Here is a 27,538-nt window from a genome sequence, read left to right as displayed (position 1 = left end):
CCTCAGCAGCAATGCCACTGCCTGCCTATGGGTGACTAAAAAGGTGGTGACTTCTATGCTGCGGCCCCAGCTCAATGTCCTATGTTGTTTGTAGATTACTCTGTAGAGGACAGCTACCAGCCCCGGGACTACCTGGCTGCTACCATGCAGTTCATGCCAGGGCACTTTGCTTGTGATGTTGTGTGGAGCACACTCATCCATGTGCATTCACGCCTCAAGATGGGCCCCAACATGGGAGTCTCGCGAGGTGCGTACAGCCCAGGTTCCCCCTCATTTTGAGTGTCAGGAGTCTGTCTTCTGGCTGGATTAGCACACCAGAGGAGGGTGTGGGGGATAGCTAACATCCCATGTTGCCCACAGCTATCCAGGCGCTTCGCTCGGTGCTCAACGCCTTCTCTGTGGTGAACAGGAAGAATATGTTTGTCTACCAGGAACGTGCCACTAAATCAGTTTTCTACCTCCGGTAAGAAGCCAGCGTGACTTGCTGGCCTGACCCTGCCCTGCTACACCCATTACACCAGGCTGAGAGCTCCTTGGGGTAGAATGTGTCTGCCCAGCATCAGGGACCCTGCTGTGACCCGAGCAGCAAACATCTGATTTCTGACAAGTCAGTCACATCAAGCCAGGCCCACGCTGCTCTCCCTGTGCTAAGCCTTTGCATGGGAGGGAAAAGGAGGGGTTCTGGGGGGAGCCAGAGAACTGTTTTTCACAAGCTCCATATCACAAGGGCTAATCCCCAGAAAGTGCACAGGGGAGAGCAAGGAAGATGTGGATCTTATGTGGAGGTATGATGCTGTCGTCCTTGGGAGTGGAGACTGATAGGTCTTTTTCCTGCATTCAGACTGACTGAAACCACCTACAGTGGGAAGGTGTGGGAAACAGAGAGTGTCCTTAGTTCAGCATCTCGCTCGCTGGCACTGACACGCAGCCAGGAGCCCATTTACACTGAGGATCTAACGGTGAGTCTGCTGCTCTCCGGGGCTGGATGCTCGTGCTCTTGGTTACAGGAGTGGGGGGAACTCAGTAGTTACAGCAACCTGGATGTTGTAGATGAGTGGAGTGGGGCAGCTGTCAGTGCCTGCCCTTGCTGACAGCCTGAGACAGGGATGGATCACGGGGAACTGTTTCCATGCGGTTGTTTCTGCTTTTCCAGGGTTCTCGTTCCTCTCTGGATACAGCCTCATGCCGTAGCGTGGACTCTACCCGTCCTGTGGGACAGGTGGACAGGCACATCCAGCTGATGGTCCATGGTGTTGCCCCCGCAGGTAAGTGTTACAGCGCCCGACAGCAGATGAACTGGTGCTGATGCAAAGCAGAGAAATAGAGCTCCAGTCACTGTCTTCTTTGCTTGAAGAGCAGAGAACTCATTCCCTCTGGAGCAAGCTGCTTTTTATTAGCCTAGAGCTGCTCTCTGTTCTGTCTGGATAGGATTGTGAGGAGAGGATCCATGAATGGGTGGTTCATGCCAGCTTTCCCTGTGCAGGAGTGCCTTTGTCTTTTCCTGCTGTACTAGGAGTCTTTTGTGATCATGAACGGGTAGAAAAAGATGCCCGAATAAATTGATGGTGGGGAAAGGGCATGTTGCCTTTGGGAAGCAACTGTGAGGGTGATACATCCTGAACAGGCGAGAGGGGTGGTTGTGGCCATCCTTACTGGGTGAAGTGAAAAAGCTGCTTGTTGCTCTGCTCACTTGTCAGGGCCTGAGATCACAGATGAGCTGGTGAAAGTGCTGCGCAGGCGCCTGGATGAGGCCACCCTGGATATCATCACTGTGATGCTGGTGCGGAACTGCAAGCTGACACCAGCAGATGTGGAGGTACCTCACTGGATATCTGCTCTGCTCATCCCAGAGCCCATAACACTTCCCTGCTGTTTGACCCGTCACAGCCTCTCCTGTCCCAGGGCAGGGATGAACAGGGCAGTTTGCTGCATCCCATTCCCTGCTCCAGTGCTTGCTCAGACTAGCATTCACCAAGGTATATACCGTGTGGGTGCCAGGGCAGGTGGGAGATCCCCTGTGCTGGAGTTTGCAGTATGACAGGGCTTCCCTGTGAATACCCCTGGAGTATCCGCTCACATCTGTCTCATGGTGCTGTCTGTGGGCCCGCGTTCTGCCTGCTGAGCTCTCCCTTTGAGTAGCCAGCTGGCATTTTAGAGCCCCAGGGCATCCTGCTAGTCTCAGCTGAGTTTCAAAGCCTTCTCTCTGCAGTTTATCCAGCCCCCTGGAACACCACCCACAGAGGTCCTGCAGTTTGCCCTGTCACCCTCTGCTCTGCCTTGGCTGCATGCGGTGGCCTACTATCTGCGCCAGAACCTGCTCATCTTCCTGCACACCCCGAAGTACACGGACAGCAACGTGGAGCACCACTTCAAGGTGAGGAGGGCTGTGAGCTGGGATGCCAGGCTGCCCAATTTCTACCTGCCTCTGGGGGCGTTTGTTGGGGCAGCTGAGTGCTATCTTCCCAGCTTTGCTGTGTAGTGTTAGAGAGGAGTTGACACAGAATACTGAAGCAGGGCATAGTGTTGCAGGTCTGTGAGCAGTTCCTCTCTGGCCTGGACAGGCCTTGGTTTCACACAAGCAGCCACTTACTGCACAAAAAATCTGCAACCACAAAGCTCATGCACACAATTATCTCCCAGGATCATGGGAGAAGAGCTACTTGCAAAGCTGTATCTGGCTTCTTGTGTGGCTCCCTCAGATCTAAGGACTGAAACATCAAGATAGATAAAAGTTTGGGACCTTGGTATGGCCACAGCAAGGATAGGAGGCAAGGCCAGATGTGTAGTCCCCTATAATGGTGCACAGAGCTGTTCCTTCAGCCCAGCAGTGGCGAAGTCTGTGCTGGAAAGTGTTTTAAGTAGGTCTGGATTGCTTGCTACAGGTCAGGGGATGAGCTCTGCGCACACATGGGCCTCTGCTTCCAGTTAAGACAGGCTCTCTAATCTCTGCCACTTTTTTTTTCCTTGCTCTCCTTAGCACTACTTCAACCACAGTGGGAGCGTCCCTGACCAGGATCTCTATCTGTACAACAAGCCAGGTGGCCAAGGCACTGGTGGAAAAGGTACTGTGCTCATCTCTTTCTGAAACAGGGTATGAGGCTGCATGTTGAAGAACTCTGGGTGACTGAGCAGAGACAGTTCTGGGGCATTGAGTTCCTCTGATAGTTGGGAGGTTGGCAGGGTTTGTGCTTGGAGGACTGCACACCCTTGCACGTCTGGTGGAGCAAGCTAAGGCTTCCTACAGAACAACTAAGCTTGGCCTTGTTGCTGTGTGAAGCAGCTCTAGGTGGCAGTGGCTGTGGGATGGGACACAAGGGGACCTCAGTAACAACTGTGGAGTGCAGAGACTCAGTGGGGCTGGAGGTGGGAGCAGGGACAGTTGTAGGAACCTTGCTGTGAAGGGGTAGCTGGATGCTGTGTGGAACTGAGCATGGGCTGTGGGGACAACGACCTTCCTCTTTTCTTTGGACTGCTGGAGGAGGGACTGGATAGGGCCCATCCTGCAGCAGGCTGTCACGTCATGTTTTGTCCAGGCCATGTGGTCTGTCACCTGGCTGTCATGTGTCTTGTGCCCCTTGTGCACCATCTGAATGTTCTTCTGTTATGTAGGTACCATGTCGGACCTTGTGCAGCACCTCTTTCCACTCTCCCACTTCCAAGGTAGCACTTGTAGCTCCAAGTATTACTCTGGTTCCCTTTCCTGTGCAGCTCCCTGGCCCCTCTGGTCCCTGCTGTTCTTGTTTTCCTTGTGTTGTGGCTTCAGCTCTGACGCCTCTGTGTGTTTGTGTTTGTTCCCATTGAGCTCTTCTTTCTTGCTGGCTGGATAGATGAGCAAACAGAACCTGCTGCTCTGGGACAGCAGCTCTGCAGTCCCCAGCTGCTGAGGGTCCGTGTGCCACCCCATTAGCTTGCAAGCAATGAGTTCCAAAATCCTGCAACCTTTTTTCCCCACAGGTCCAAACAGGCATCTCCCTCCTGAGGAAGACAGGAGTCATGATGTTTCAGCCATGGTTTCATGCTCCAGGGTGTAGCATCATCACTTCCCCAGTGGCTGTGTCCTAGAGTGGGGGGTTCCCTTGCATACTGAGGGGCTAGAGTGGCTGCTCAACGTGTGCTTTGTGTTTCAGTGAGCCTGGGTCAGAGGGGGCTCAGTCCCTCACAAAGGGATGGTAACAGCTCCCTATCCCCCCAGCTCTCTGCAGAGTGCGAGGGGTGGCTTCCGTAGCCAGAGTCGGGTGCACTGGGCTGTAAGGTCCTTAGCAGCTCTTGCTGTCTTACTTCTTCCCACAGCCCCAGAGTTCAGGTCTTGAGCTTGTTTCTTACCTGTGACTTAGTGGTTGCATTTCAGCTTCCCAGTGCTCCTGTAACAAGAGTGGAACTGTTGTTCTCTGTGGTGGGGAGACGGGTCCTGCTGTTGGTGGGACAGGGGCAGCTGTCATCTCTGCCCCAGGAGGCTGAGCTGGCTGCAGGGTGCTGAGTGCTTGGTGCTCACTTGACAAACCAGCTTTGTCTCAGAGCACCTGCAGATGTGGAGTCTGCTCCTGAGGCTGCAGACCTGGTTTGCTTGAAAGCACTGACACAGTGTTCCTGCTCCGGAGAGTCTTTCGCAGCACAAGGAGGGTGAGGGACATTATGCTTGTTCTCATGTCCTCACCTCCTCTATACTGAAGCAGAGCAGAGGTGCAGCAATGGATGTGATGGGGTAACTGAGGGAGAGGCTGACGGACTCAGTGTGCTAATTTATCCAGGAGGAGAGGACAGTAGTGACTACATCTTGGTCTACAATTACCATATGAGCATCCACTGTCATTTTGTTGGGTTTGGGGCTGAGTGTCAAGCCATACAGATGAAAAGTTTCTGCCCCTTACTGTTTAAAGAAAGAAAGTCTGCTTGGTAGAGCTCATACTCACTGCTACGTGGGGCAGGTTTGCTGCCCTTGATACTTCTGCATGAACAACCACATCCCAGAGAGCTGTACTGCTGCAGTGAGTGGCTGTGAGTTGGGAGAGCCCCATGTGTGGCTCTCTGCCCTGCTCTGAAGGGGGATGAGGTTGGGTGAAGTTCTGCTCCTCTCTGCCTTTGATATTTAGGAATTACAAACTTCTCCATTGTTGGCTGGTTAAAGGGTTGTTGCTGTGCCTGTCTGGGGTGGGGGGGGAGACATGTTGGAGGCTGTTGCAGAGGACCTCTGAGATAATGCAGCTCCTGTACATTTCTTCAAGTGGAGGGACACTCACTGCTGTTCTGCATCTCTGAACTGTCATGTATGTGTGTGTGTGTGTAGGGCTTGGTGTCTTGAGGCTCCAGGCAGGGCCTGGATTTTACTCCACAGCAACTCCAGGCTGATACTAGGTGTCAGCCTCATTTGTCCCCTGGTTGGAGTGTGTGGGGAAGGCACTTGATTTTGTATGGGCGTACAGTGAGGAGGGGACTCTGATCTGCAGCAAGGTATGATCTATACAGGCTTTCTCTGCAGGGATTCAAGGTCTTTGATAGTTTGGAGAGGGCTGCTGGGCAGTATCTAGGCTCTCTACTCTGTTCCTCAAGAAGATAGTGACCTCTGTCCTGGATCTCTCTGCATAAAGGTCCTCCTGGGGCAAATGGCATTTCTTTCCCCTTGCATATGGGGCTGGACAACCCAGGAAGCTCCTGTAGACCAAGGCAAAAGCTGCTATCACTCTGCAGGGGAGAGATTCTCGAAGCGATGGGGACACACCATGCTGCTTATCCTGGCCTCCAGAGGCACAGCCTCAGCTCCCCTGGCTGCATCCCCTCCTGTGAGCCCTGCCTGCCGTGTGGCAACTGTGCAACCCAGGCGGTGCCGTGACAGACCCAGCTGCAGGGGGGCAGGCTGTAGGCAGGGCCCGTTGGGGTGTTCTCAGTGCTGGGCTGACGGGCTGTCTTGGGTTCTGCCCTGCAGGAATCGCCTGCATCGCGCTGACGTTTGTGGATGAGCATGGCAGCCCCACCTCGCTGCCCCATGGGGAGAGGCCTGACCCTCTGAAGCTGCCTTCCTCCTCGCCCATCGTCAGCCTGCTGCAGGACACCGACTTCGAAAGCCTCACTGCAGTCAGCAGGCATCAGCCAGAGACTGACACCCTGCATTCAGGTAGGGAGTGAAACAGGCCGTAAGCTGCTATTTCCCTGCTGCCTCTGCGTCCCCAGAGGCACCTAGGAGGGCTGGTGAAGGTGGGGATGCAGAGCTGTGCAGCACTGCCCTCTTCCCCGCAGAGCCCCGAGTGCTGGTGCGCCTGGATATCTGGGAGAAGGGCAACATCAGCCTGCTGCAGCTCTCAGAGAAGCTGCGCGGGGCCCTGCGCCACGCGCTCTGCGACGCTGTCATGGAGTTCCTCGTGCTGCCAGCCCCGCTCTGCGTGGAAGCCACCTGCCCAATGGGTGCCACAGACCTGGACGACCTGAGCTCTGCAGGTGAGAGCCTGGCCAGGATGGCCACCCCCAGCCAGCCTGGCTTCTCCTGCCTGGCCTATGGGAGCTCGGCTCTGCTGGGGGGACTTGGGCTGGGGGAGCTGGGGAGGAGGAAGCCGCTCTCCCCTCTGCAAGCAGTGCTGTGTGATGTCTCAGGGAAGAGGTATCACAGAAATGGGGGCTGGAAGACATACTTAAAGCTCTGTCTCCTCAAGACTGAATCTGCTTTGCTGGATGCTACTGAGGGCTCTTTCCCTTCTCTCCAGCCAGGCTCTGGCCAGCCACAGTGGGGTACACAAGGACACCAGCAGTGTCACAGTGGGAGGCTCTGGGGAGTCTGAGTTGCTCTGTCTCCACAGGAGGCCTAAGGAGGACCATGTCAGAGACCAAGGGCCTGGCCCTGGCCACTGGTGGGGCTGGAAGGAACTGTCCTCCACCCTTGCACTTCACCTCTGCCCCTTCATCCAGCTCTGGGGAGCCAGTGACACCCACAAGCAAGCTGGGACGCCGCAGCTTCTGGGACATGCTGGTAATGTTGCTGGGGGACCAGGGGGGAGCAGGGCCTGTAAGTTCTTGTGGTGTGTCAGGCCAGGAGGAATGGAGAGGTGGGATCTAGCTGGAGTCAGGAGGCCGTGCTGGTAGTGGGGACTCTGAGCTCAGGGAGCTAGCTAGGCTGTGCATGTGCACAGCATTAACTTATCTCCTTTTCCCTAGAGCAAGGCAGAGTCTTCAGAGCTGGGCAGCCCCAAGACTACTGATGACATTGTGCTGGAGAGACCAGAAGAGTCTCGCACGAGGCGGCGGCACAAGACTGAGAGTGTCAAGCAGCACCTGAGCCAGGATCGGGCCACAGCCACAGCTGAACTGGAGCAGGCACAGAGGTAAGCAGGCTGGGCAGCTGGAGTGTTGGTCCCTTCCATGTGCTGTGCGTCGCTCCGCAGCCTGACATCCTGCTGGCTCTACATGTGTCTCAACCCTCTGGACCGCATCCCTTTTCTTCATAGCTTGTCCCTCACACAGCCAGTTAGGGGATGTGCCTTACACACAGAAAGCCTCAATCCTTATTGCTGGAGCACTGCTGATTCTCCCTGCCAGAGATCCTGTCCAGGCATTGTGTGGCCCTGTGCAATACCTCACACCCCTGTGGCTACTGACTCAGGGGGACCAAGCACGAGGGCTGGAACCACTCAGAAAGGAGGCTCCCCAGGCTCTGCTCTGGAGCTGGGACTGTTGCACTTTTGTGCTTTCATGGCTGTTGACTGCTCTGGTGTAAGTGTGCTTCCCTTTCCCGCTTTCCAGGCGCCGAGCCTGCCAGTTGGAGGAAGGGGAAGTAGGTTCCATGCACCCACTCTTCAATCAAACCTGCCAGCAGTGGATGGCATTCATGAACCACTTGGGTATGTGTCTCAGGTCCCAGCTCCTCCAGATGGGCTGGGAGTAGGCCTTTCTACCCAGAACTGTGAGGACAAATCCTCATGTCAAGCCATCAATCTTCACCTCTTGCTGATCTCTACCCTAGTTATGCATCCTGTCACTCTCCAAATCTCAGCAGAGTCCCATTGGTCTCAGGGCCAGCACTGGCATTACAAAGCTGTGGACGGAGTCCTGGCATGTGTCTGTGCAGCTGAACAAACCTGCTAAGGCCTGTGGCTTTGTCTGCTGTGCTCAGTGTCTAGGGCATGCTGGACTTGGCTGCAGCTGCTTTGGAGAGATCTGGACTCCCAACAGCAGCTGTGGTAGGGATTTAGCTCCCAGATGTAGGAGGGAGGATCTGAGCCTCTGCAACATGCTCTGGAGCTGTTAAGCTGGATGGGAGACCCCCTGCTTCTTGCAGGGAGGGAGAGTAGGAGGGATGCCCTTCATATGGTGGGATTTGGGTCTGTGTGACTGCCCTGTTGCTGCTTTCTGAATACTTCTCACTTCAGTGTTTGCACATCCTCTCACACCTTCTGCTGGCAAGGTAAAGTTGTCCTGTCCTCTGATGAGAAATAGGTCAGGGAACAAGCAATAAGCAGGGGAGTAAAGTGCTGTGCTCAGGGCGTGCAGGGCCCGTGCCAGAGCATGAAACCAGGGGTTATTTCAGCCTTCATCTCCTCCTCCATATAAAGTCCCTGTTCTGTAGTTCTGCCTACCACAATCACTGGCAAGGCAGGAACTTGGCCTGCTCTGGCCAGCAGGCCTGCAACAAGGCTCCTTAGCTCTTTCTGCCAGCCAGGCAGGCATGGCTTGGCTCTGGGGCAGCTTAGCACCTTGTCCTACAGTACTTCTTCTGTGCAGGGTGCCCATCAGTGCAGCAGTGCTCAATGGAGATCGTGTCCCGTTTCCTGCTGTCCTCCATCCTGGTGGAAGTGGTGAACCTGGTCACTACCCTGGCGAGTGACACCACTGTCAAGGTGTTCGAGAAGATCTGGTGAGTTACGTGGTTCATGGGGGGCTGTTTGACACCAGCAAGTGCCAATCAGCCATGCCAGCCTCTGCTGCCATGGCTCTGCTTATCATCCTTTGGTGTTGCTCTTTGCAGCTGCGATCAGGGCAGTGCCTTCATGCCCTACAAGGCTGGCCAGGGGGTCAGCCCTCGCCCTGCAGCCGTCAGACACTTCATCCTGCTGGGACGCAACTTCCAGCAGTGGCGTTGCAGCACAGAACAGGGTGAGTGCCTGGCCAGGGCCCAGGGGACTGTGTGCTGGGGGCTCTTGGGATGGGAGATGTGTGAGCTGGGTTCCCCTCCTTGCTGGTACGGACTGCTTGTGCCTGGAGGTGGGCAGTGGGTTGTCCGTTTTCAGCTCTTGAGACTTCACTCTCTAATTTGCTTGTAACTGCTTATTTCAAGACAAGCTGAGCAGTGCTGTGGCAAAACATCCTGTCACACCACTTCAGTGGTGTGTGGGATGCACTAGTGCTGAGGGTCATAACTCTGGCTTCTAGCTCACAAAGGGCTCCAGCGCTTTGAGGCCATGGAACTCAGCTCAACAGAGAGAGGCTCTGATCCAAGCCTTGTTGGACGACACCTGGCACCCCGGCAAAGGTTCCTCTTCTTGGAGATCATTGACAAAAAGGTAGCAATAGTGCCTGGTGATGTCTCCTAAAAGCCGGGCTGTTTCCAACTGACCCAGGGCTAGAAAGAGGAGAGGCAGAGTGCCTCTGCAGGCACCCAGCCTTCCCTGTGCAGGAGGCAGCCTGTGTCACCATGCAGGCCCTGTCTGAGCAGGTTCTTCAGACTTCCTCCCCTCTTCTCTCTCCAGCTGACACTTTACACCTACAACTGGTCCCCAGACCTGGGGGCCAACCTGAACTGCTCCCTTACTCGCCTGGTGCAGTGGCAGAATGCCCGCTCCCACATCGTGCACTGCCTGCTCAGCCAGAAGCTGGGACTCTTCCACCACCACTGCTTTATGGACACGCCGTGGCATGAGGACAGCAAGCAGGTAGGGCATTCTGCTGGGCAAGGCAGTCCTTTCCCTTTCTGGAGGGACTTCAGCGTTCGGGGCCTCAGCATTTGGGACCTCAGCGTTCAGGCTCTGAGGAAAGTGGCAGGAACTTACGTGCTTTTGTGTGCTGGTTGGTGAGGCATCCCTGGGTTCTCACGTGTCCGACTGTGGCAGTGTCCAGCCAGGCTGTTGCTGTCTGCTCTTGGAGACAGCCAGAGGTGGAAAGGGAAGTCCAGTTCTGTTGCTGGCAGCACTTATTTGTGACTGGATTATTTAGGGTGGAGGAAGCTGAGGAATAGGCTTCCCACAGTACACTAGGGCCATGCTGGGCCAAGGCCTGTTCTCCTTGGAGCTGGTGGTGGAGAAGGCTAACAGATGTCTGCAGATGGACAAAACTGGGTTTACTCTGGTTTTGTGGGTTCTTGCTCCAAGGCCAGTGGTAAGAAGGCTTTCATGGCTGTGTCTGCTTGCTTAGGAGCCAAATCCTTTCCTGAACTCCACTTTGGAGGTGGATGCACTGATCCGGAGCTCTTGTCCACCACCTAGCAAGGAACAAGGGCGACTGAGCAGCTCTGCCCGCAACCTGCCGCCTCTCCACTTCCATCCTGACGTGGTGCCCTTTGACGAAGCTCTGCGGGATGTTACCGCCATCAAGCGCATACCCCGGGGGCCTGACATGGGCGTGTTTGACCCTGTGTCTTGGCATGGGGCCCAGTTCCTGGAAATCAAGAGCATGGAGAGGAAAGGTAAAGCAAGGGGCCTGATGTCACAGGAGCCCACCTAGTCATCTCACTCCTGGAGAAGGAGCTCAGAAAGGACCGAACAAGAGTTCTGGCAGAGGGGGCAGTTCTCAGCTCCTCCTGTCAGGGTGCTGTGAGGGAATGGGCTATGGTCTGTGTAGGGTGGGAGTCAGTGGGAGTGACAGTACTTGGGGCTGGGGCTTGATGCTGGGGCTGCTCTCTTTGCAGAACTGGAGAAGCAGATGAAGATTGAAAACCTCTTTGTTACTTGGCAGCAGAGATCGGCGCAGTCCAACATGCCTATCAGTGTGAGTGCAGCCCGGGCGGGTGGCAGATGGGCCTTCTTACAGTGCACCAGGAGCACTAGCTTCCCTGTGGCAAAGGGGAGCGCTGGAGCTCAGAGCAGGGTGTGTGGTGGGGATGGTGTTTGGCAGTGGAGCAGTACTCTGTGAAGTTCTGGGGATGCTGGGCTCTAGCACCACACTTGGGCATGGGGCCTTACTGTAAAGCAGGGGCTTCCCTCTAGCATTCGATCTCCATTTGAGCAGCAGTGCAGTGCTGTGGACAGCTTGTTCCCAGGCTTGATGAGGGATGTGTGTTGTAATTGTGTTCCTTTTTGTGCTATGCAGATGGCAGACCTGGAGACCCTGAAGCAGTCCTCACGCCTGGTTCACTACTGTGCTACCCCCTTGCTCTTTGACCCAGCCTTTCGGCAGCAGATCCAGACTGACCAGCCCGGCAGGGCCGAGGGAAAGGTGGGTGTCAGCAAGTGCCAGTGGGGTTGGACTTTGTACACTGGGACAAAGGATGACTTTGCAGGCTTTCCCCAAGACAGAGGCTGCTCTGAGCTTGCCCCAGCGTTACTCTGAGCTTGCACCCTGTAAAATGGAGACTGAGAAAATTTTGAGGTCCTCAAAGCCTTTCTCCTGTGGGCACACCATCGCTGGGGAAAACTGACTTCTTTTTTTCTGCCCAGAGAATTCAGGGCAGAGCCTAGGAAAGCCATCAGAGTGCTGTCTGGTACTGATTTCTTGGGGTGGGAAAGCCTCCCCTTGTGCATTCAGCAGCCAGGCCTGGTAAACCTTTCCTGGACCCAGCAAATAGCTGGAGCAGTTGAACACTAACCAGCTGAACCCTGAGCAGGTTGCAACCTGACAGGCTCTAACTGATGCAGGGCTTGTACCGGCTGTTTGTGATCTGTGTGTGTGTCAGAAGGGAAGAACAGGCTGCTGTAATCTATCTAAATGTTGAAAGGATTCTGACAGGGTGTTTAAGCAGAGGTTGCTACAGAAATTGAGCACTTGCGAGGGATGGGAAAAGTCTCATCACAGAATAAAAACTTCACTTTGTTTTTCTGAACAGAGCAAAATGAAAATTGGTTATTCAGTGTGAAGAGCCTGGCAGTGGGGGCTTCAGGGCTGTTTACCAGGTTCTGTATCTCCAGGTCATTTGTTGCAGTGTATATGAGATGCCAGGCTTTGCTGTGCTGTGTGGCTGTTCAGATTGCTCAGAACAGAAAAAAACTGCAAGGAACTTGAGCAGGACCTGAGCAGCCTGTGGAATGAGAGGTGTGGTGGGAGCTGGTACCTGGCTCCCAGTAAAGCAGAGCACAGTGGGGAGAGAAATTTTAACTACTCCTGTATTGTTGTATTGCAGAGCCTGTTCAGGGAGGACAGCCCAGTGGATTTTGTCAGTTAGTGAACAATTGGAGACACAAGGCAAACTGTTTAGAGTATATCAGAAAGGGGCATTAGTATTATGGGTAATATTTCAATACATTTCTAAAATACTAGTGCATTAATATCTTCACATCTGGATGGTAGATGTGAGACCAAGCATCTTAGGGCAAAGGCACTGAACTAGAGAGACTCGGAGAGACCCCAGGTGAAGGCACTGCTCCTGGGGTGGCTGGATGAATGGGCAGATAGGCAAATGTAAGACAGCCACAGGCTTGAAGTAGATCAAGAAGAAACACCTCAGTCTCTCACAGCACAAAGAGTATCCGAGACATCAAAAGGAGAACAGAAGATGGTTAAAAGGAAACACTATTCCTATTCAGTGTTACTGAACTACTAGTAAATCCTGAGAAGTCAGTGGGATTCATGAAGGGGTTGAATATTACTATGACAGTGGGAACTGAAGCTCTGGTGAGCCTTGCATGAACCAGTTGTAAGCCTCTAAAACTTTGTGGAAGCCATTCTGTGGGGAGAGATGTGAATTATCCCCTTCTGCCAGGACACCTTTTCCAGTGGTCTGCTGAAGTGCTGTTAGAACAGCCCATGGCTGGGTAATGTTTGGATCTCGTGTTTTCAGCACGTGCACTAGGACAGTGTTTGAGGAACCAGCTGTTAGTGCTGTCTGGCAGAGGGAGATCTGCCCTCTGCTCAACTGGAGCAGCTGGTGGTGTCCCAGACAGTGTCACTTGCTGGGGCCAGAAGCAGCAGGTCTCCTTAGGAAATAACTTTCTCTTCCAGAAGCGGCACCGCTCGAATGACTCTACAGCTTCAGGGAGGGACCGCAGCCACAGCTGTGACTCGGCAGAAGCACTGCCCTGCAAGGTGAAGGAGGAGCCCTGGCTGCAGGAGATGTGCAATGCCTTCTTGCAGCAATACATCCAGTACCTGCAGAGCATGGGCTTCATTCTGGTCCAGGTGCGGCCGCCCTCACCCACCACTCGCAGGTGAGTGACAGTCTGGGAACCCTGTTGTTGGAGAAGGGCTGACACCCTGAGCTATGCCCTTGTTTGACATAACAGATGTTGGCTTCCCTGCTCAAGACTTTGTTCTCATTTCCACTAGCACGAGCCGGATCCGAGCTCTGGCAGCAATGGGTGTGGAGGGGAGAGGGTCCTTTTCCTACACGAAGCCAAAAGCAGAGGGGAGTCCAAAGGTGAGCGCACGTCTGTTAGAGGGTTGGAACTGGGATGGAAGTCATGCTATGGAGTGGGGCAGTTGTCCTGGTTGGCTTTTGAATCATTTTAAGACACAAAGGACATGAGAGGGCAGAGAAGGTACCAAGCCCCCAGAAGAAAAGTCTACACCAGCACCTTCTTTGGGATGTTGTGTCAGATGAGGACTCCTTGCCCTCCTGCATGTCTTCCTGCAGCCCCTTCCTGACACTGGGTGAAACCAGGGCAAATCTCAAAAGGACAGCAACAACTTTGGAGGGTGCTCAGAAGAGCAACAGGGTGACCTGGGGCTAGGGCAGGTACCTTTAGGGGTGATTCTGGAGGCTTGTCAGAGAAGCCTCAGAATCTGTGGTGAAGGGCAATTCTGGGGGAGAAGGATCTTTAACTGAAGTGAGATGAATGCTACAGTTGAAGAGATCAGAGAACATAAACCCAAACAGCTCTACTGCAAGAGCAGGATGGACCTCTTAATTTCTGAAGAAGTGGCAGCTAGGGAGGGACAGGACAGAGCTCTACCAAGTTGGAGCTATTCTGGAAAGGGATTGACTCCTTGCTGTCTTATTCAACACAACACCTAGGCACCATCAAATTAAATTGTTGGCAGACAGTTTCAAAGCAAAAGGGAGTGTTTCTTTGTGCAACACGTAACAGTGGTTTTCATCAAAAGGTTTTGTGTACACTAAGAGCTTATGTGGATTTTGTGAACACAAGAGTTTACAAGAGAGAGTAGGTAAGTACCTGGAGGAGGAATCCATCAGAGTTGCTGGACAGGCAGAAACCGTCTGAGGCTCATAACATCACCCAGGGATGATGGGGCCACATAACATTTGCTCACCCTTTTCTGATAGTTTCCTGGCTCCTACCTTTGGTTGATATTGGAGCAGGGTTGTGGGCAAGACCACACCTTGTAGTTAAAACAAGGGAAGCCTGCTGGAACAATTTAATGGGGGCAAGTGAGTTTGCTGACAGCTGAGCCTCCAAATTGGATGCCTCTGATAGCTGCTGTGTCAGGCAGATGGGATGGTCTGGGGGGTGCTCAGCAGGGAGAGGTGGTAGTGAGGTTTTGTGGGTAGCATTGCTCCTTGGCTCAGTGTCCTCCAACTCTAGAGACAGCCTGTCCTGAGTAAGCAGGAGGTGAAGGGAGCAGTGTGCCTAGTGTGTTCTCTTTCAGGCTATTCATTAGACTTGTTAGAATTCTTTTCACAGTCAGCTCTGACTGCCCTGCAAGGTGAAGGAGGAGCCCTCCTTCACCTCTGCTTCAGCTGCAGCTCTGGCATGTCTGCTCTCTTCCCTGTGCCAGAGAGGATCACCAGCTTTGTCCTCCTCTTCCTAGAGCTCAAGCCCCGCTGTTGCCACCTATCATCTACAGAGAGCTCTTCCAGGTGGGATCGTGCTGATGGAGTTGGCCTTCCAGGTAAGAAAGAAGAAACAAAGTATGATCTCTGGGGGCTTGGGGACAATCTTGAGAGGTGACAAAGATGAGGAAGAGTGCAGCAGGGACACATGATTCTTTCTTTCTTGTCCTGCCTCTTCCATGGTCCCATGAGACTGTGGATCAGGTAGGGATGGTTCTACAAGGCTCAGAGCAGCAAGAGTTGCCTGGAGGGGGGCTAACAAAAGATGCAGGGGCTCATCCTTGTGCAGTGTGCTCTGTGCTTAGCCACACATTGACTGGGCCGACTTGATTCAGACAGGAGGGAAGGCAAAACGTGGAGCAAGAGTGTCTGGGTCCCAGCCCAGAGGGTGAAGCATGGGGGCTGTTACTCCCTGGAGAGGGTCAAGGCCTGTGCTGTACTCCTGTGCTCTCTCCTCCAGGGCTATTACTTCTGTGTGAAGCAGTATGCGCTGGAGTGCTCGCGGATCCCCATGGGCCAGTCTGTGAACTCCCAGGTAATGGCTTTGTAGGCACAGACAGTGCTCCTCAGGGTCAGGGGCTGCTTTAGGGAAAGGCAGCCATCTCTGGGATGGAATAGGCATTTCAGGTGCAGCAAGTTCTGGAGAGCTCTACTCCCTCCTCCTGGAAAAGCACAACTGTGCAGTCCTTTGCAGCCACGGGCCCTCTACAGCCTTCTGCTTGGGCAGATCTGGAGTGCAGTGAAAAAGGGTGGGATGTTTGGCAAGAGGGTGATTCGTGTCCTAGCTTGGGGAGCAAGACAGAGCTGGCTGGGGAAGAATAGGAGCAATTCTGGCAAAAATGACAGCTCCAGGGAAAACTGATGCATGGAAAGCCAGAAGCTCATTGTTTCCCTTGGAACTAAAGGGAAGCAGAACAGGAATATCTGGGATATTTGAATGTGGATGGCCGCCTTTTGCTGGAGGAGATCACTTTCTGCACCATGAGTCCTGGTTCCTGATGCCTCTCTGCACTGCCTACAGTACCATGGGTTTGCCTGCTCCCTTCTCTTTTGGTGTGGCAGGGTCTCTCCTGCCTGTCCCCAGGGTGAAGGAGGTGTGCATGACCATACTGTCCTTTCCAAGTAGCTGTGTCTCACCTGTGCCAAGAGCAGCTCTCCCAAGCCTGCCAGGGCCCCGCATGAGGGTTTGCTGAGCCTTTCCGGGGAAGCCCGCATGTGCACAGGGCAGGGTCACCAGGCTGCAGCTGGCATTGCAGGGAACATCCAGGCTGTCTCTCGCTGACTTTGGAAACGACTTTGCCTGGTTTTGCAGGGGGAGGGAGGGATGGTCCTGGGAGCAATGGGTAAGAGGTGTGGGGCCTGGACAGCCTTCCCACATGCTGGGACTAACCTAGAGCTCCTCCAGGTGGGACAGTTGGGCTCCTCTGCCCCTTCTCTTCCTTTGTCCCACCTTGGCCCTGTGCAGGACAGGCTGGATGCAGGGACAGGGCTGGAGAATGCCCTGTCCCTCTTCCCACTGGCTGTGCATCTCTCTCCATCAGGGCACTCTTACAGCCAGAGCTCGCAGCAAGAGCTGCATGGGACCCAGCTCCGTCTCTGAGTCTGCGGTACGTCCTCTCCTCCCACTGCCATGCTGGGCATGGCAGGACCTGCCAGGGCAGGGCTGAACCTCCCACTGGCTGTGCTTCCACCCTTCCCAGCCCAGTGCCAGGCAGTGGGAGCTGCCTCTTGCCTCCTGTGCCAGTGCTTTCTGTAGCAGCACATGCCATAGTGGGCAGCCCAGCTTGGGAGGAGGATGGGGCGGGCCCCGGGTGCTGGCATGGGGGCAGTGCCTTGTGTATCTTGCTCTTTGCACAGCCCTTCCTGAGGCAGAGCCACGGGCTGCTCTCCAGGCTCGTCCTGGCTGTGTGGGTTGTCCTCTGGCTCATGGCAGCAGCAATGTGTGTGGCGCAGAGTGAGGGCAGCGTGTTCTCGTGCCAATGCCTCCTGCCTGCTGGTTCTCCCTGCTTGCCCCCTTCTTAAACCAAGGGATTGTGGTGTGGGTCACCTGCCCAAAGGGGTCAGAGAGCCAAAGACACGACACGGCGGGTTCCTGGCGTGAGAGCAGTGCCAAGGCCTTCACCAACGCTGTCCCCTGGCATGGTGGCTGCAGTTGTGGTGGGGGCATGGCCAGGGTGTGTGTGAAAGCTGGTGCTGCCCTGGCAAAGGACTGGCACACTGAGCAGAGGTGATGGCCATATGCTGAAGGGATCCTGTCCAGGCATAGCTGTAACACACCATCCACTGCTGCCTCCTGCTCTCAAGGGACATTCAGGAAGTCACTCTTGGCCAGTAGATCCAGAACTTGCCAGGCTCCAGCCCCGGTGTGTCCAATAACCACTCAGGGACTAGGCAGTGCAGAGCAGCACTCAGCCAAAAGCAAGCTGTGTCCTCCTTCCCAGCCACATGGCTTTCAGCTCAAGGAGGGTATATAAACCTCACAGGAGGCAGTGTCAATCAGTCTGTGCTGCTGTTGGAGACCAGGAGTGGGGTCAAGTGTGGGAAGAACCATCAGGCTGGACCCCTTGGGGCCAGGCCTGCAGGTCTGCTACTTGCACTGTGCACACAGCTTCTTGGCTGCATCCTGCTCTGCTGTTGGGGCAGGGGTGGCTGCACTGGCTCTGACATGCCTTGCTGTCAGCAGGGCTTTGCAAGAGAGTGTGAGGTGCCTGGTAACATTCCTGCTTTGACTCCCTGTTCCCTCCACAGCTCTCCATGCTCTTCACAGAGGAGTGTGACAAGGTGCGGGACCTCATGCACGTGCATTCGTTCAGCTACGACTTCCACCTGCGTATAGTCCACCAGTACCTGCTGGGTTCCCACATGACCCTCCGTCAGGGCTACCATCTCACCAGCTTCCTGGAGGATTTCATTGCCCACCACACCGACATCCCCAAATTTGGCCGCAACCACGTTTTCCAAGGTCAGTAGCTCAATGTCTGATCAGTCTGGAGTTGATCACCAGCCCATAACTTGACAAAAGGTTCCCAAGTAATTTACAAATAAAGGTGGGGATTATCCAGGGAGATGACAGGCATGAGGGGCTCAGCTTCAGGGGAAGTCCTTGCTCCTCTGTTGTGGAAAGGAGGTGGGTTGCTCTAGTTTGTAGGACATCACGTAAGCACCAAGTGGCTCCTGTGATAGCAATGTGTCCTTCTCCACTAGGCACGCTGGCCCTGCCCACCAACATGATCACTGCACACCAGCTGTACAACTACATTGCTGACCATGCCAACACCTACCACATGAAACCCCTGCGCATGGCCCGGCTGGCTGCAGGCAGTGACAACAAGAAGGGGACACCAGGCACAGAACAGAATGAATATGCACTGGTCTCTATTTGGAACAGGTGAGTACCTCTGCTGCAAGTTCCTGGAGCTGCCAGAGATTGGTGGGCACCCCCAGTCCTGAGGACTCTGCCCCAAGGTGCCATCAAAGCTGACTGTTTGATGTGTGGCAGGCAGCTCTGCCGAGGTTTTCGGAGATGGTGTTGGGTGCTGTGTGTGTGTGCACGTGTGCTTGACATTTCCTGTACCACTTCTGAGGAGTCCTGCTGCGTCACCTGCCCCGTGCCAAATAGTTCTGTGGTGACCAAGAGCTCTGGGGGAACGAAGTGAAGTCCCTTTCCTACTGATGTGCCTTTGCTCCCAGCTCGGGCTCCTACAAAGACTCTGAAGGTCTGCGTCACCATGATGACTTCGACGTGTCCCTCCTGGTGTGTCACAGCGCGGCACCATTTGAGGAGCAGAGCGAGGCAGAGAGACGCATGCTCCGGTGAGCACTGGGGGCCGCAGATGTGGCATCAAAGCTTCCTGTCTGATCAGGAGGGCTCTGGGAGGGACTGGCTCTGCCTGGGAGATCACAAGCAGGCTTGGTGGTGTCTGGGGGGGATTCTCGCAGGGAACGCGGCAGTGTGGTACCTGTCCTCGTCTGGGTGGAGAAGCACCTTTGCAGACAGAGGCCCTAAACTCATTTGCCACCCAGCTGAGGAGGGAGCAGCCCTTCCCCTGGTCACAAGTGTCTCCTTGCTCTCAGCTTGCGTTTCTACGTCATCATGACGAGCCAGCGGGAGCTCTTCCCCCGGCTCACAGCTGACATGCGACGCTTCAAGAAGCTGCCGCGCTTGCAGCGGGAAGTGCTGGAGCCTGTGGTGGGCCGGGCAGCGTGGGAGGCAGCAGAGCCAGAGGCAAGCCTGGGGCAGCAGCAGCCAGCAGAGCGGGAGCTGTGGCAGGACGTGGAGGACAGCGGCGAGTTCTACGCAGGGGGCACGCAAGTCAAACTGGGGCCTGGGCTCTTCTACACCTCACCGCTCTTCCCCTTGCTGGCCTCCGAGGTGGCCTCAGCGCAGAAGCAACTCAGCAGCATGGTGCAGCTGGCCAAGTGCCACTGCCGCAGGGACAACCTCTGGAAGCGCCTCTTCCTTCTGGAGCCTCTGGCTTCTGACAAGCTGAAGCTGGGCAAGCTCTCACTGGTGGAGCTGGAGGAGCTGCTCGATGCTGTGCATGGGAAATCCATTGCTGATGTTGACCCGCAGCTGGTGAGCAGCACAGGCCAGGCCATGGTACAACAGCAGCTGCTGTTTGCTCTGGGGAGGGAGTAGGGTGCTGGGTGAAGGGCCTGCAGGACACATCTCTTCCTGCTTGGTGGGAAGATGGAGGTAGGAACACTGCTCTTAGCTGGAAGAGGAAGGCTGCACGCACTCATCTATGAAGAGAGGGTGGCTCTGGGTCAGCACTCCTCAGTAGGCTGAGATGAATACATCTGATTTACTGTCCTAGGGAACCTGCTTTGCAGGGGGGTTGGACTCGATCTCTGGATGTCTCTTCCAACCCCTACAATTCTGTGAATCTGTGATTAGGGTCTGAAGGCTGCTCTAGCATTACGGCTGCTAGGGAGGCTGAAATCAGCCCTTTTCCATGCCTGCAGGGATGCTTCCTCACCATGACAGTCTCCTGGTACCAGAGCCTCATCAAAGTGCTATTGAGCCGCTTTCCCCAGAGCTGTCGGCACTTCCACAATGCTGAAACCGGCACCCAGTATCTGGTGAGTCCCAGCTTGTCACCCACCTGCAGCCTCTCCCCACTGACCAGGGCACTGGCCTGCTGTGGCTCCTTGCAGAGTGAGCCTGGCTGTCAAATGATGTCATGATGTTGCTCTCCACTCTGCTGCTGGTGCAGCATGAGGTCTGTGCTCCTGTGGTACAGCAATGTCTGTCTGCCTCCATGCAGGCAGGATGCTCTTCACAGCCAGACCCTCACACCGTGTATAGCCCCCGTGGTTTGGCAGCATCGCCTCTAAGTCAGGCAGACTTGCACCTTCACGGTTCTATCATGCCACTTGTCCCACGTGTCAGCACATCCCTGGGTGGGTGGTGTTTGTACCCCTGTCCTGGGGTTTGTGCTGCCTCCTTTGCAATGTGTGCTGTGGCTCTCTTGACAGGTTGTGCTCAACCAGAAGTTCACAGATTGCTTCGTCCTTGTGTTTCTCGATTCACATTCAGGAAAGACGGTAAGAACTTGGGAACGTAAGAGCAGCTGTATCAGCCAGGAGTCTGTTGATTAATCCAGCTGTTGCCAAGGACAGGTGCCCATAGGCAGAATAAGGGCAAGTCAAGAAGCTTGTTGACACCTTCCCTGATTATTGTCCCAGCATCGAACAAACAGTGGCCCAGGCCTGTCCTGAGCTGGAGGTGGCCTTTGTGTTTAATGTCCCTCTGCGGCTTGATTTTCTTTGGTTAATTTGTGCCATCCAGGATTTCCCCTCACTTGCTGTTCTGTGGCATAGGTACTGGGCAGGTGTGGAGCTGCTGCCTTCAGCTTGGTTTTTTAACCACTTTCTGCTCTTTTCATCTGAGCTCCCTTTGTTCTTGTATTGCAAATCAGTGAGCAGTTGATCCCCTTTTCCTTCACAGGGTGGCTTTTGGATCATGTTCTAGGCTGTATCTCTGTCCAGCCTAGAGAATCCTTCTGTATTCAGTCCACACCCAGAGCACACTGGGTCTCACTGTGAGGGGTCTCTGGTGCTATGGGCTGCTCCAACCCAGGCAGAAAGGATGGGGACCTGCGCTCTCAGGGTCTCAGCAATCCTCCATGAGAGTCCCAGCAAACCTCCATGGGCCTTGGCCTTCACTGGACTGGAGGACAGGAATACTCTGCTTTCAGCTGTGCTCCTGGGTAGAGTGAAGGATGGGTCTCAGGGAACACAACCCCATGTGAGAGCAGGGGATCTGCAGGATGCTTTGGTCCACAGTGAGGCTTTTCCAGGGGCTACAGTGTAACTGATCCTCTGTAAATAAATCAACAGCCCTTTAAAAACGAGTAGGGGAGACAGAAGAGGCGGTGCCTGCTGGGAGGCTGCTCAGTGCCTCTTGCCACCTGATGGTGAAGAGCCCTTCCCATTTTGTGCTGGAGCTTCTGTTGTGGCCACTTGTATTCCCTTCACACCAGTGGCAGCACAGAGCTGAAAGCACTCTTCATGGTGCTGCTACCTGCGTCCTCCCCAGCCCCCCAGAGTCATCTGAAGGTGGAATTTTTGCTAACTCATGTTGCTGTGTTAAGCAAGCTGAGGTCTTGAGCCTGCCTTCTCTTCTCCAATGGCTTCGTTGTCACTGAGAGCCCTTTAGAGTACCTAGGGGCTCAGGTCAGCCTTTGTAAATACAGGTGTCCAGGACTGCACCCAGTATTCCTGAGGACTCTCAGCAGAACCTTTTGCAATGGCACTGGGGCTTTTCTGCCCCTACCAAGTGCTTTTGGCACTGCCCAGGGTGGTATTTGCCTCTTCATAGCCATGTCTCACTGTTCAAAATGTCACTTTGTGGTCACTGATATGATACACCCTGAGTGTCCATCACCTCTCTGACTCCCATCCTACAGCAGAAATCCTTCATTTTCCTCACCTTGTATTTCGTGCTTAAGGTTTATGCTGTTCCTGTGGCCTCTCAAAAGTCTCTAGGGCTTTTTTTGCATTATCCCAATTGTCTTTTGTATTAGTGCCTCAAATTTTATCAGTGTGATCCTCACCTTTGTGCCAGACTCAGTAAAGTACTAAGCAACGTGAGTTCCAAAACCTGTCCTGGAGGAACTCCCTTTGTAACCTCTCTCCAACCTGATACTTCCCCTTTCAGTGCTACTATCTTCACCTTACAATTTTTTGCATTAATTCCTATCTTCAGCTTACCTAAATTTCCCATGTGGCACTACATCAAGTCCTTCCTGAAGCTAAGATAAGATATACCATGATTCTTTTATCTAGAAATTCTAGAGAGAATTCCAGCGTTAGCACAGCACTTTGGTAACACAGAGCCGCGTCCTCCCCATGCTCATCAACCACTTGCTGTTCTCTTAAATGCTGGTGGTGCATTTGCTGTTCTCATGGCTTTGAGTTTGTTAAACCTTGGCTACTAGATAACCTGTGTTTCAGCTCTGGAGAACACTGTATCCTTGGCTTGTCTCCATGACATGCACTGAATCACTCACGTTTTTCTTCCGTTTCAGTTCCTGCCACCTTCTCTTCTGAACCCTGTTTTCTGCTCCCCTCTGCCCTTGCCCAGCCTCATCCATACAGTCACTAGTAAGAGTGGAGCAGCCAGCACTTATTTTTAGGATTGCAGTTATTACCTTTAATCTCCTCCTGTTCCCCATTTGTTGCACTCCTACTCCTTGCCTTAGAAACTTCCCTCTAATTTCCCCGGAAGCCCCTATTATTGTGGAGGCAGAAGGATCCCCTCCTCTCCTGAGGCTGCTGCTGGGGTTGGTATAGCTGCAGATACATGGGGGCTGGGACAGAGTGAGTGGGCAAGCCCTTGCGCCTGATTTCCACTGGGAAAGTTGGGAGGAGGCGACATGCGCTGTCGCAGGATGAGGCGCTAGCTCAGCGCCGCTGGCATTTTGGGACTTCTCCCACGATCTGCCAAGCAAGCGCCCACACACCTGAGCTGGGGGACTGCACAGTGGTGGTCTGAATCCTGTCCCCTGACCTGCTTCTGCTTCTCAGCAGAGCCTCACCGTGGTTTTCCGGGAGCCGTTCCCAGTGCAGCCCCAGAACAGCGAGAGCCCTCCGCCGCAGCTTGTGTCCACCTACCACCACCTGGAGTCAGTTATCAACACCGCCTGCTTCAACCTCTGGACAGGCCTGCTCTAGCACTGGAGCCCACGCCCTGGAGCGATGCGCGTACCTGACCTCTCCACGGCTGTGCCATGGGTGACCATGGGTGACGATGGGGAAGGACAGGCCTCGGGGGAGGGATGACACACCTGGGCTCCGGCACTGCAGGCAGTGCCGCTCGTGGCATGCGTGGGTATCGAACTGAGGAGCCTGGGGGTGTGCACCTCCGTAGGTCTGAGGAGCCTGGGGGTGTGCACCTCCGTGGGTCGTTCGCTGGCTGGCTCGTGGGGCCCTTGGGGCACCGTTTTCGGTAGGTTTGATACTGAATGATCTGGAACTGAACTGCAAGGGCAGGAGCTTGGCTGCTGTGGCTTGGCTGAAGCACAGTGGCTCTCAGGGACATGGCTTTGGCACCTGCAGGCACGTCCTGTCTGCTGGGAAGGCACAGAGGGGCACATAGAGCACATCTCAGGCACAGGACAGCACTGTACGGTGCTCTGGCTTTAAATGGGAAGACTCCTGGACTTCAGGGCTCTGGGCAGGAAGCTGCTTGCTTCTGGCCCTTTGCTTTCAGCAGGAGTCTGAGAATGCCTCTCTTGGAATGGGATAGGAAAGATGAACTGGACCAGGGGAAGGTTTTATGGAGATGTAAATTAAAGCCATTGCTATATCTGTGAAATAAACTGAACCAGATCCCCACTCACATGCCCTAGGCTTAGGATGGGGAAAACCTGCCCTGGGGGATGCAGAGGCACCTGGCTGCAGGGCTGGCTGGGTTTGCACTGTAGTCTCTTACTTGCTGTGGAGCAGGAGGAGCAGGAGAAGCACCCCCAGTGTGTTACCTTGTTTGGGGCAGCCTGCAAGGGGGCTGCTTGCTTCACTTTTCTACCTGCTGCAGGGTCAGTGCTGGGTACTGGCAGCTGCCTTGAGAACTGCGGGACTTGGAAGCGCACAGCCCTCTCCCGGTCCAGTTGGTGCCTGGAGTTGTGGGTAAAACTCTTTCTCAAAGGGAAAATGCTCCCCTCAGCAGGGTAAACAGGAAAACTCTTCCTGGGCACTGCTGCAAACTGGAGAAGGTGTTTCTGTGTCCCTCAAGTCACAGTGGTGCCCCAGCCATCCCCAAATGCCAGAGTAGGTGAGGGTCCAACTGCATGGGCTGGCCAGCAGGGCCTGGGGAAGGGCAGGAGGACATACATGCTCCTAACTTTGCCCCAAGTCATAGAGCAGACAGACATACTCCTCTGTTAAGCCAGTAGTCTGACTTTTATTCCATTGTTTTCCTTGGTTTATTCCATGGCCTTGCTGGTCCCACCATGCTGCACGCCTCGGCTCTCCCAGTATGAGCGCAGCCAGCCCAGACCTTCCAGAGTGTCTCCTGCAGTGACAGACACGGTCACCTCCTGGCACTCCTGGCAGGCTGGAGCAGCTGCTGTTCTGAGCAGGGCTGTCACCCCAAGGTAGGGACCCCGCTGCCCCCCTCCAGGGACACACCTGCCTTTGTACAGCCCCTGGCAAACTGGTCCATGCTGGGACCTGGCAGTGGGGCTCAGAGCAGCCCCAGCCCTGCTCACCTTTGGGAGCATACTCGCACCCGATGTAACCGGTGTAGCTGAGGGACTCCAGGAGCTCGAAGATGTAGGGGAAGTTCAGCTCCCCAGGGCTGTCAGGCTCGTGGCGCCCTGGCACTTGTGCAATCTGGATGTGACCTGAGTGGGGAAGGAGAGAAGCCCTGCCCAAGGCAGCCTTCTCCAGGCATGGCACCCCCCACACTCCCAGCCAGTCCCAGCAGACCAGGGGGCAGTAGGACTCTCTTTGAAAGCCACTCCTGCCCCATGGCCACAGAGGAGCAGGTTTGGGTGCAGGGCATTACCAATGAGTGGGAAATATGTCTGCAGGTTGCATGACAAATTCCCATCCATGATCTGGCAGTGAAAGAGGTCCTGTGGGAGAGAGAAGAGATGGGTGATGCATCTGTTCAGCAGTGAGCGTCAAGGACAGCTGTGCTATAGTCCCAGTCCCTCCCCACATCCCCAGGAGGGGGTAAAAAGCCCACAGCCCCTAGGACTCCCCGTGGGTCTGCGCAAGGTTCCCTGGTGGAAGGTGGACCCTGGAGCTCTTTGATGCTGAGCTTCAGCAGCTTCAACTCACCAGTTGCAGCTTCAAGTTGGGCCGTCCCACCTTCTCCAGGATGGCAGCAGCTAAGGGTGCATGAATTAAGAGACCATCACCTCTGGGCTGGAAACTTCATGGTGAAGCCCCGAGCCCCCTCCTCATCAGCTGTGCTCCCTCAGCACCTCCCTGCAGCTGAGGCAGCTTCCTGCCTTTCAGACTTTGGAGATCTTTCTCCTCCCTTGAAGGAGACCTTGAGGAGAGATGTCTGCCTTACCTTGGTGTGGGGTGTTCAGAAAGTAGCGAGGGTCTGTGATGCGGCTGTTGATAGGCTCTATCAGACCAGTCATATCTTCCTGTAATGCAGTAAAGAATGTCACCCTGCGGAGCATCCCGTCCCCTCTGCGGCAGGGAGTGAGTGCTCCTTCCCTAAGCCAGGCTGGTGGGGAAATTCCCTATCTTTGGTACCCCTAGAGCTGCACCACTGGAGCAGGATTTGTTCCCCACTTACCTGGGCCAGGAGGTCAGCAGCATATCTGAGATTCTCAATGAAGGTGGCTTCCATCTCACCTGCTACTGCTGCCCGGTCTGCACCCAGGGGAACCCTCCCTGCCATCAGGTGGATCCTACAGACACAGAGACACTGCCAGCAGTGCCCATTTCTGGGCACGTGGCCAGATCTAACACACTTTCCTCTAAGACCAGAAACCAGGGCCAGCTCTAGCAGACCCCAGTGATGGGTAAGAGGTGCCACATCCCATGCAGGAGGCAGGACAGGCACCAGGGAGCTGCAAGGTGCGCACACACACACACGTTTCCTCCTCAGTACACAGAGAGGTGGCTGTGAACCTTTTGCCTGACACTTCGCAGGCCTTGATTCTTCCCTCTTGCCAGCTGCCTCCAGCTCTGTCAGGCCAGGGCTGGAGCTTTCTTGGGGTCTTGCTTCCCTGGGGTCAGCATGACGGGCACCAGGTCTGACCCTTGTCCCAGAGCTTGCAAGCTTAGAGCAGGGATGGGGCCAGCAGCGGGCTCTCCCAGGCTGCAGGCAGAGCTCTGGGGAAACGGGGCTCTGCAGCAGCCGGTTGGGAAAGGCAGATGCTGGAAACAAAACCCTTCTGACTCTGCGCAAAGAGTCTGAGCCCCCCCTGCTCTGCCTGGCCTGTGCCCTCCGTGGCACTGGGGGCTGTGTATCTGAGGGAGAGAATGATGCAAGGGAAATGCAATAAAAGGGACACAGGGGATTTCTGAAGGGTGTTGTGCCAGGCTAATTGGATCTCTTACATGGTCTCTGCTGTGCTGGCATCAGTGTGGCCTTCAATAAAGCAACTGTTGTGGTGTCCTGGGAGAAACGGCTGGTATAATTGGGGAGGAAAAAGGGAGGAGTACCATGGGGACTGTTGTGTAGAGGTGCGGACAAGAGCCTCCGCAGTGAAGGGCAGGGCTGGGCAAGGGGGCCTGGCAGCTTTGGGGCAGCTCCCAGGAGCATCCTACAGTCATGGCCCTGTACGCAGGGGTCTGCAATGCAATGTGATGTAGCCAACCTGGGAGCAGGTGCCTGGGAGAGGCTCCATGACCCAGTGAGCTGGAGGCACCGCGGTGCAAAGAGCAAGCACTGCTCGTTAGAAGGGCTGGGGGAACAGCTCTGCGGAGGAGGCTGGGGCACGGCGGGGCTGGGGGAGCCGAGGCGCCGCAGGGCGGGGGTCCCGCCTCGCACCTACCTGGGGCAGCCCACTGCCTGGGCGTACTGCACGGCCGCGGCCAGGCCCTGGCGGAAGGCAGCCTGGCGCCCGGGCACGGCCGCCAGCCCCATCTCGCCCGCCTCCTGGTCCCCTAGGAGAGAGCGGCGGGGTCAGCGGCACCGGGGCACCCCCGCGCCCCCCACCCACGCAGCCCGGGGGATGCGGCCGTACCGGGGGGCGCGTTGAGGAGGACGATCCGCACCCCCGCCCTCTCCGCCGCGGTCCGCAGCGCCTGGGCCGGGCAGCCCGCCGGCCAGGCCGCCTCCACCGCTCGGAACCCAGCGGCCGCCGCCGCCTCCAGCCGCTCCGGCAGCGCCGGGAGCTGCGGGAACAGCCACGACAGGTTGGCGGAGAAGCGCAGCGCCATGGCGGGCGGCGGGGCGGGGCCGGCAGCGGAGGCGGGGCCGGGCGGGGCGCTCCAGCGCCGCCGCGTGGAGGGCGGAGGCCGGCGGCACCCGCCGCTGGGTCCCGGCCGGGCGGAGGCGGCTGCGAGCGGCACCGACCCGCCCGGGGGCTGCCGAGAGGGGCCCCGGCTGCGGATCGGGCGCCCGTCAGCTGCGCCCCTCCCCGGCGGCTCCCCCGCTCTGCCCGCGGGCACGGCGGCTGCTCCGCCGTGTGCCCGTGGCCGTGCCGGTGCGCAGGGACACGGCGCCGTGTGGCTCAGCGGCCCCACGCCAGGGCCCAGCGGGCA

The 27,538-nt window shown here is 55.6% G+C and overlaps 2 protein-coding genes across 2 annotated transcripts in view; one reads left to right on the top strand and one right to left on the bottom strand.

Moving 5' to 3' along the window:
- The window catches only part of SZT2 (SZT2 subunit of KICSTOR complex), a gene marked incomplete at its 5' end in the record, with an annotated part of 55,947 nt that extends 32,280 nt beyond the window's left edge, over window positions 1-23,667 (top strand). Inside the window, 31 exons of the mRNA XM_084266059.1 lie at window positions 95-247; window positions 361-463; window positions 842-959; window positions 1,154-1,265; window positions 1,698-1,816; window positions 2,210-2,374; window positions 2,978-3,062; window positions 5,921-6,109; window positions 6,232-6,429; window positions 6,786-6,955; window positions 7,141-7,307; window positions 7,726-7,823; window positions 8,704-8,836; window positions 8,948-9,075; window positions 9,352-9,482; window positions 9,669-9,851; window positions 10,333-10,600; window positions 10,823-10,902; window positions 11,224-11,349; window positions 13,069-13,274; window positions 13,393-13,483; window positions 14,836-14,916; window positions 15,318-15,392; window positions 17,606-17,819; window positions 18,062-18,245; window positions 18,548-18,670; window positions 18,932-19,043; window positions 19,128-19,433; window positions 19,823-19,939; window positions 20,336-20,404; window positions 22,892-23,667. Coding sequence (XP_084122185.1) covers window positions 95-247; window positions 361-463; window positions 842-959; window positions 1,154-1,265; window positions 1,698-1,816; window positions 2,210-2,374; window positions 2,978-3,062; window positions 5,921-6,109; window positions 6,232-6,429; window positions 6,786-6,955; window positions 7,141-7,307; window positions 7,726-7,823; window positions 8,704-8,836; window positions 8,948-9,075; window positions 9,352-9,482; window positions 9,669-9,851; window positions 10,333-10,600; window positions 10,823-10,902; window positions 11,224-11,349; window positions 13,069-13,274; window positions 13,393-13,483; window positions 14,836-14,916; window positions 15,318-15,392; window positions 17,606-17,819; window positions 18,062-18,245; window positions 18,548-18,670; window positions 18,932-19,043; window positions 19,128-19,433; window positions 19,823-19,939; window positions 20,336-20,404; window positions 22,892-23,035 — 4,448 coding nt within the window. The 3' untranslated portion in view covers window positions 23,036-23,667. The remainder of the gene's footprint in view (window positions 1-94; window positions 248-360; window positions 464-841; window positions 960-1,153; window positions 1,266-1,697; window positions 1,817-2,209; window positions 2,375-2,977; window positions 3,063-5,920; window positions 6,110-6,231; window positions 6,430-6,785; window positions 6,956-7,140; window positions 7,308-7,725; window positions 7,824-8,703; window positions 8,837-8,947; window positions 9,076-9,351; window positions 9,483-9,668; window positions 9,852-10,332; window positions 10,601-10,822; window positions 10,903-11,223; window positions 11,350-13,068; window positions 13,275-13,392; window positions 13,484-14,835; window positions 14,917-15,317; window positions 15,393-17,605; window positions 17,820-18,061; window positions 18,246-18,547; window positions 18,671-18,931; window positions 19,044-19,127; window positions 19,434-19,822; window positions 19,940-20,335; window positions 20,405-22,891) is intronic.
- A 571-nt stretch (window positions 23,668-24,238) lies between these two features.
- Window positions 24,239-27,230, bottom strand: HYI (hydroxypyruvate isomerase (putative)). Its single transcript, XM_084266431.1, has 8 exons — window positions 27,019-27,230; window positions 26,827-26,938; window positions 25,620-25,734; window positions 25,386-25,464; window positions 25,148-25,197; window positions 24,870-24,939; window positions 24,571-24,705; window positions 24,239-24,374 (listed from the first exon to the last, which is right to left on the bottom strand). Exons 1-8 carry the CDS (start codon window positions 27,212-27,214, stop codon window positions 24,286-24,288), a joined length of 846 nt encoding a protein of 281 aa, XP_084122557.1. The 5' UTR covers window positions 27,215-27,230; the 3' UTR covers window positions 24,239-24,285.
- Window positions 27,231-27,538: the final 308 nt, after the last annotated feature.

Source organism: Gallinula chloropus (assembly GCF_964237585.1).
Source record: "Gallinula chloropus genome assembly, chromosome: 6".
In the NCBI taxonomy this organism is placed as follows: domain Eukaryota; kingdom Metazoa; phylum Chordata; class Aves; order Gruiformes; family Rallidae; genus Gallinula; species Gallinula chloropus.
The sequence above is the reverse complement of the archived record's forward strand: the minus strand, read 5'-3'. Positions and strand labels throughout refer to the sequence as shown.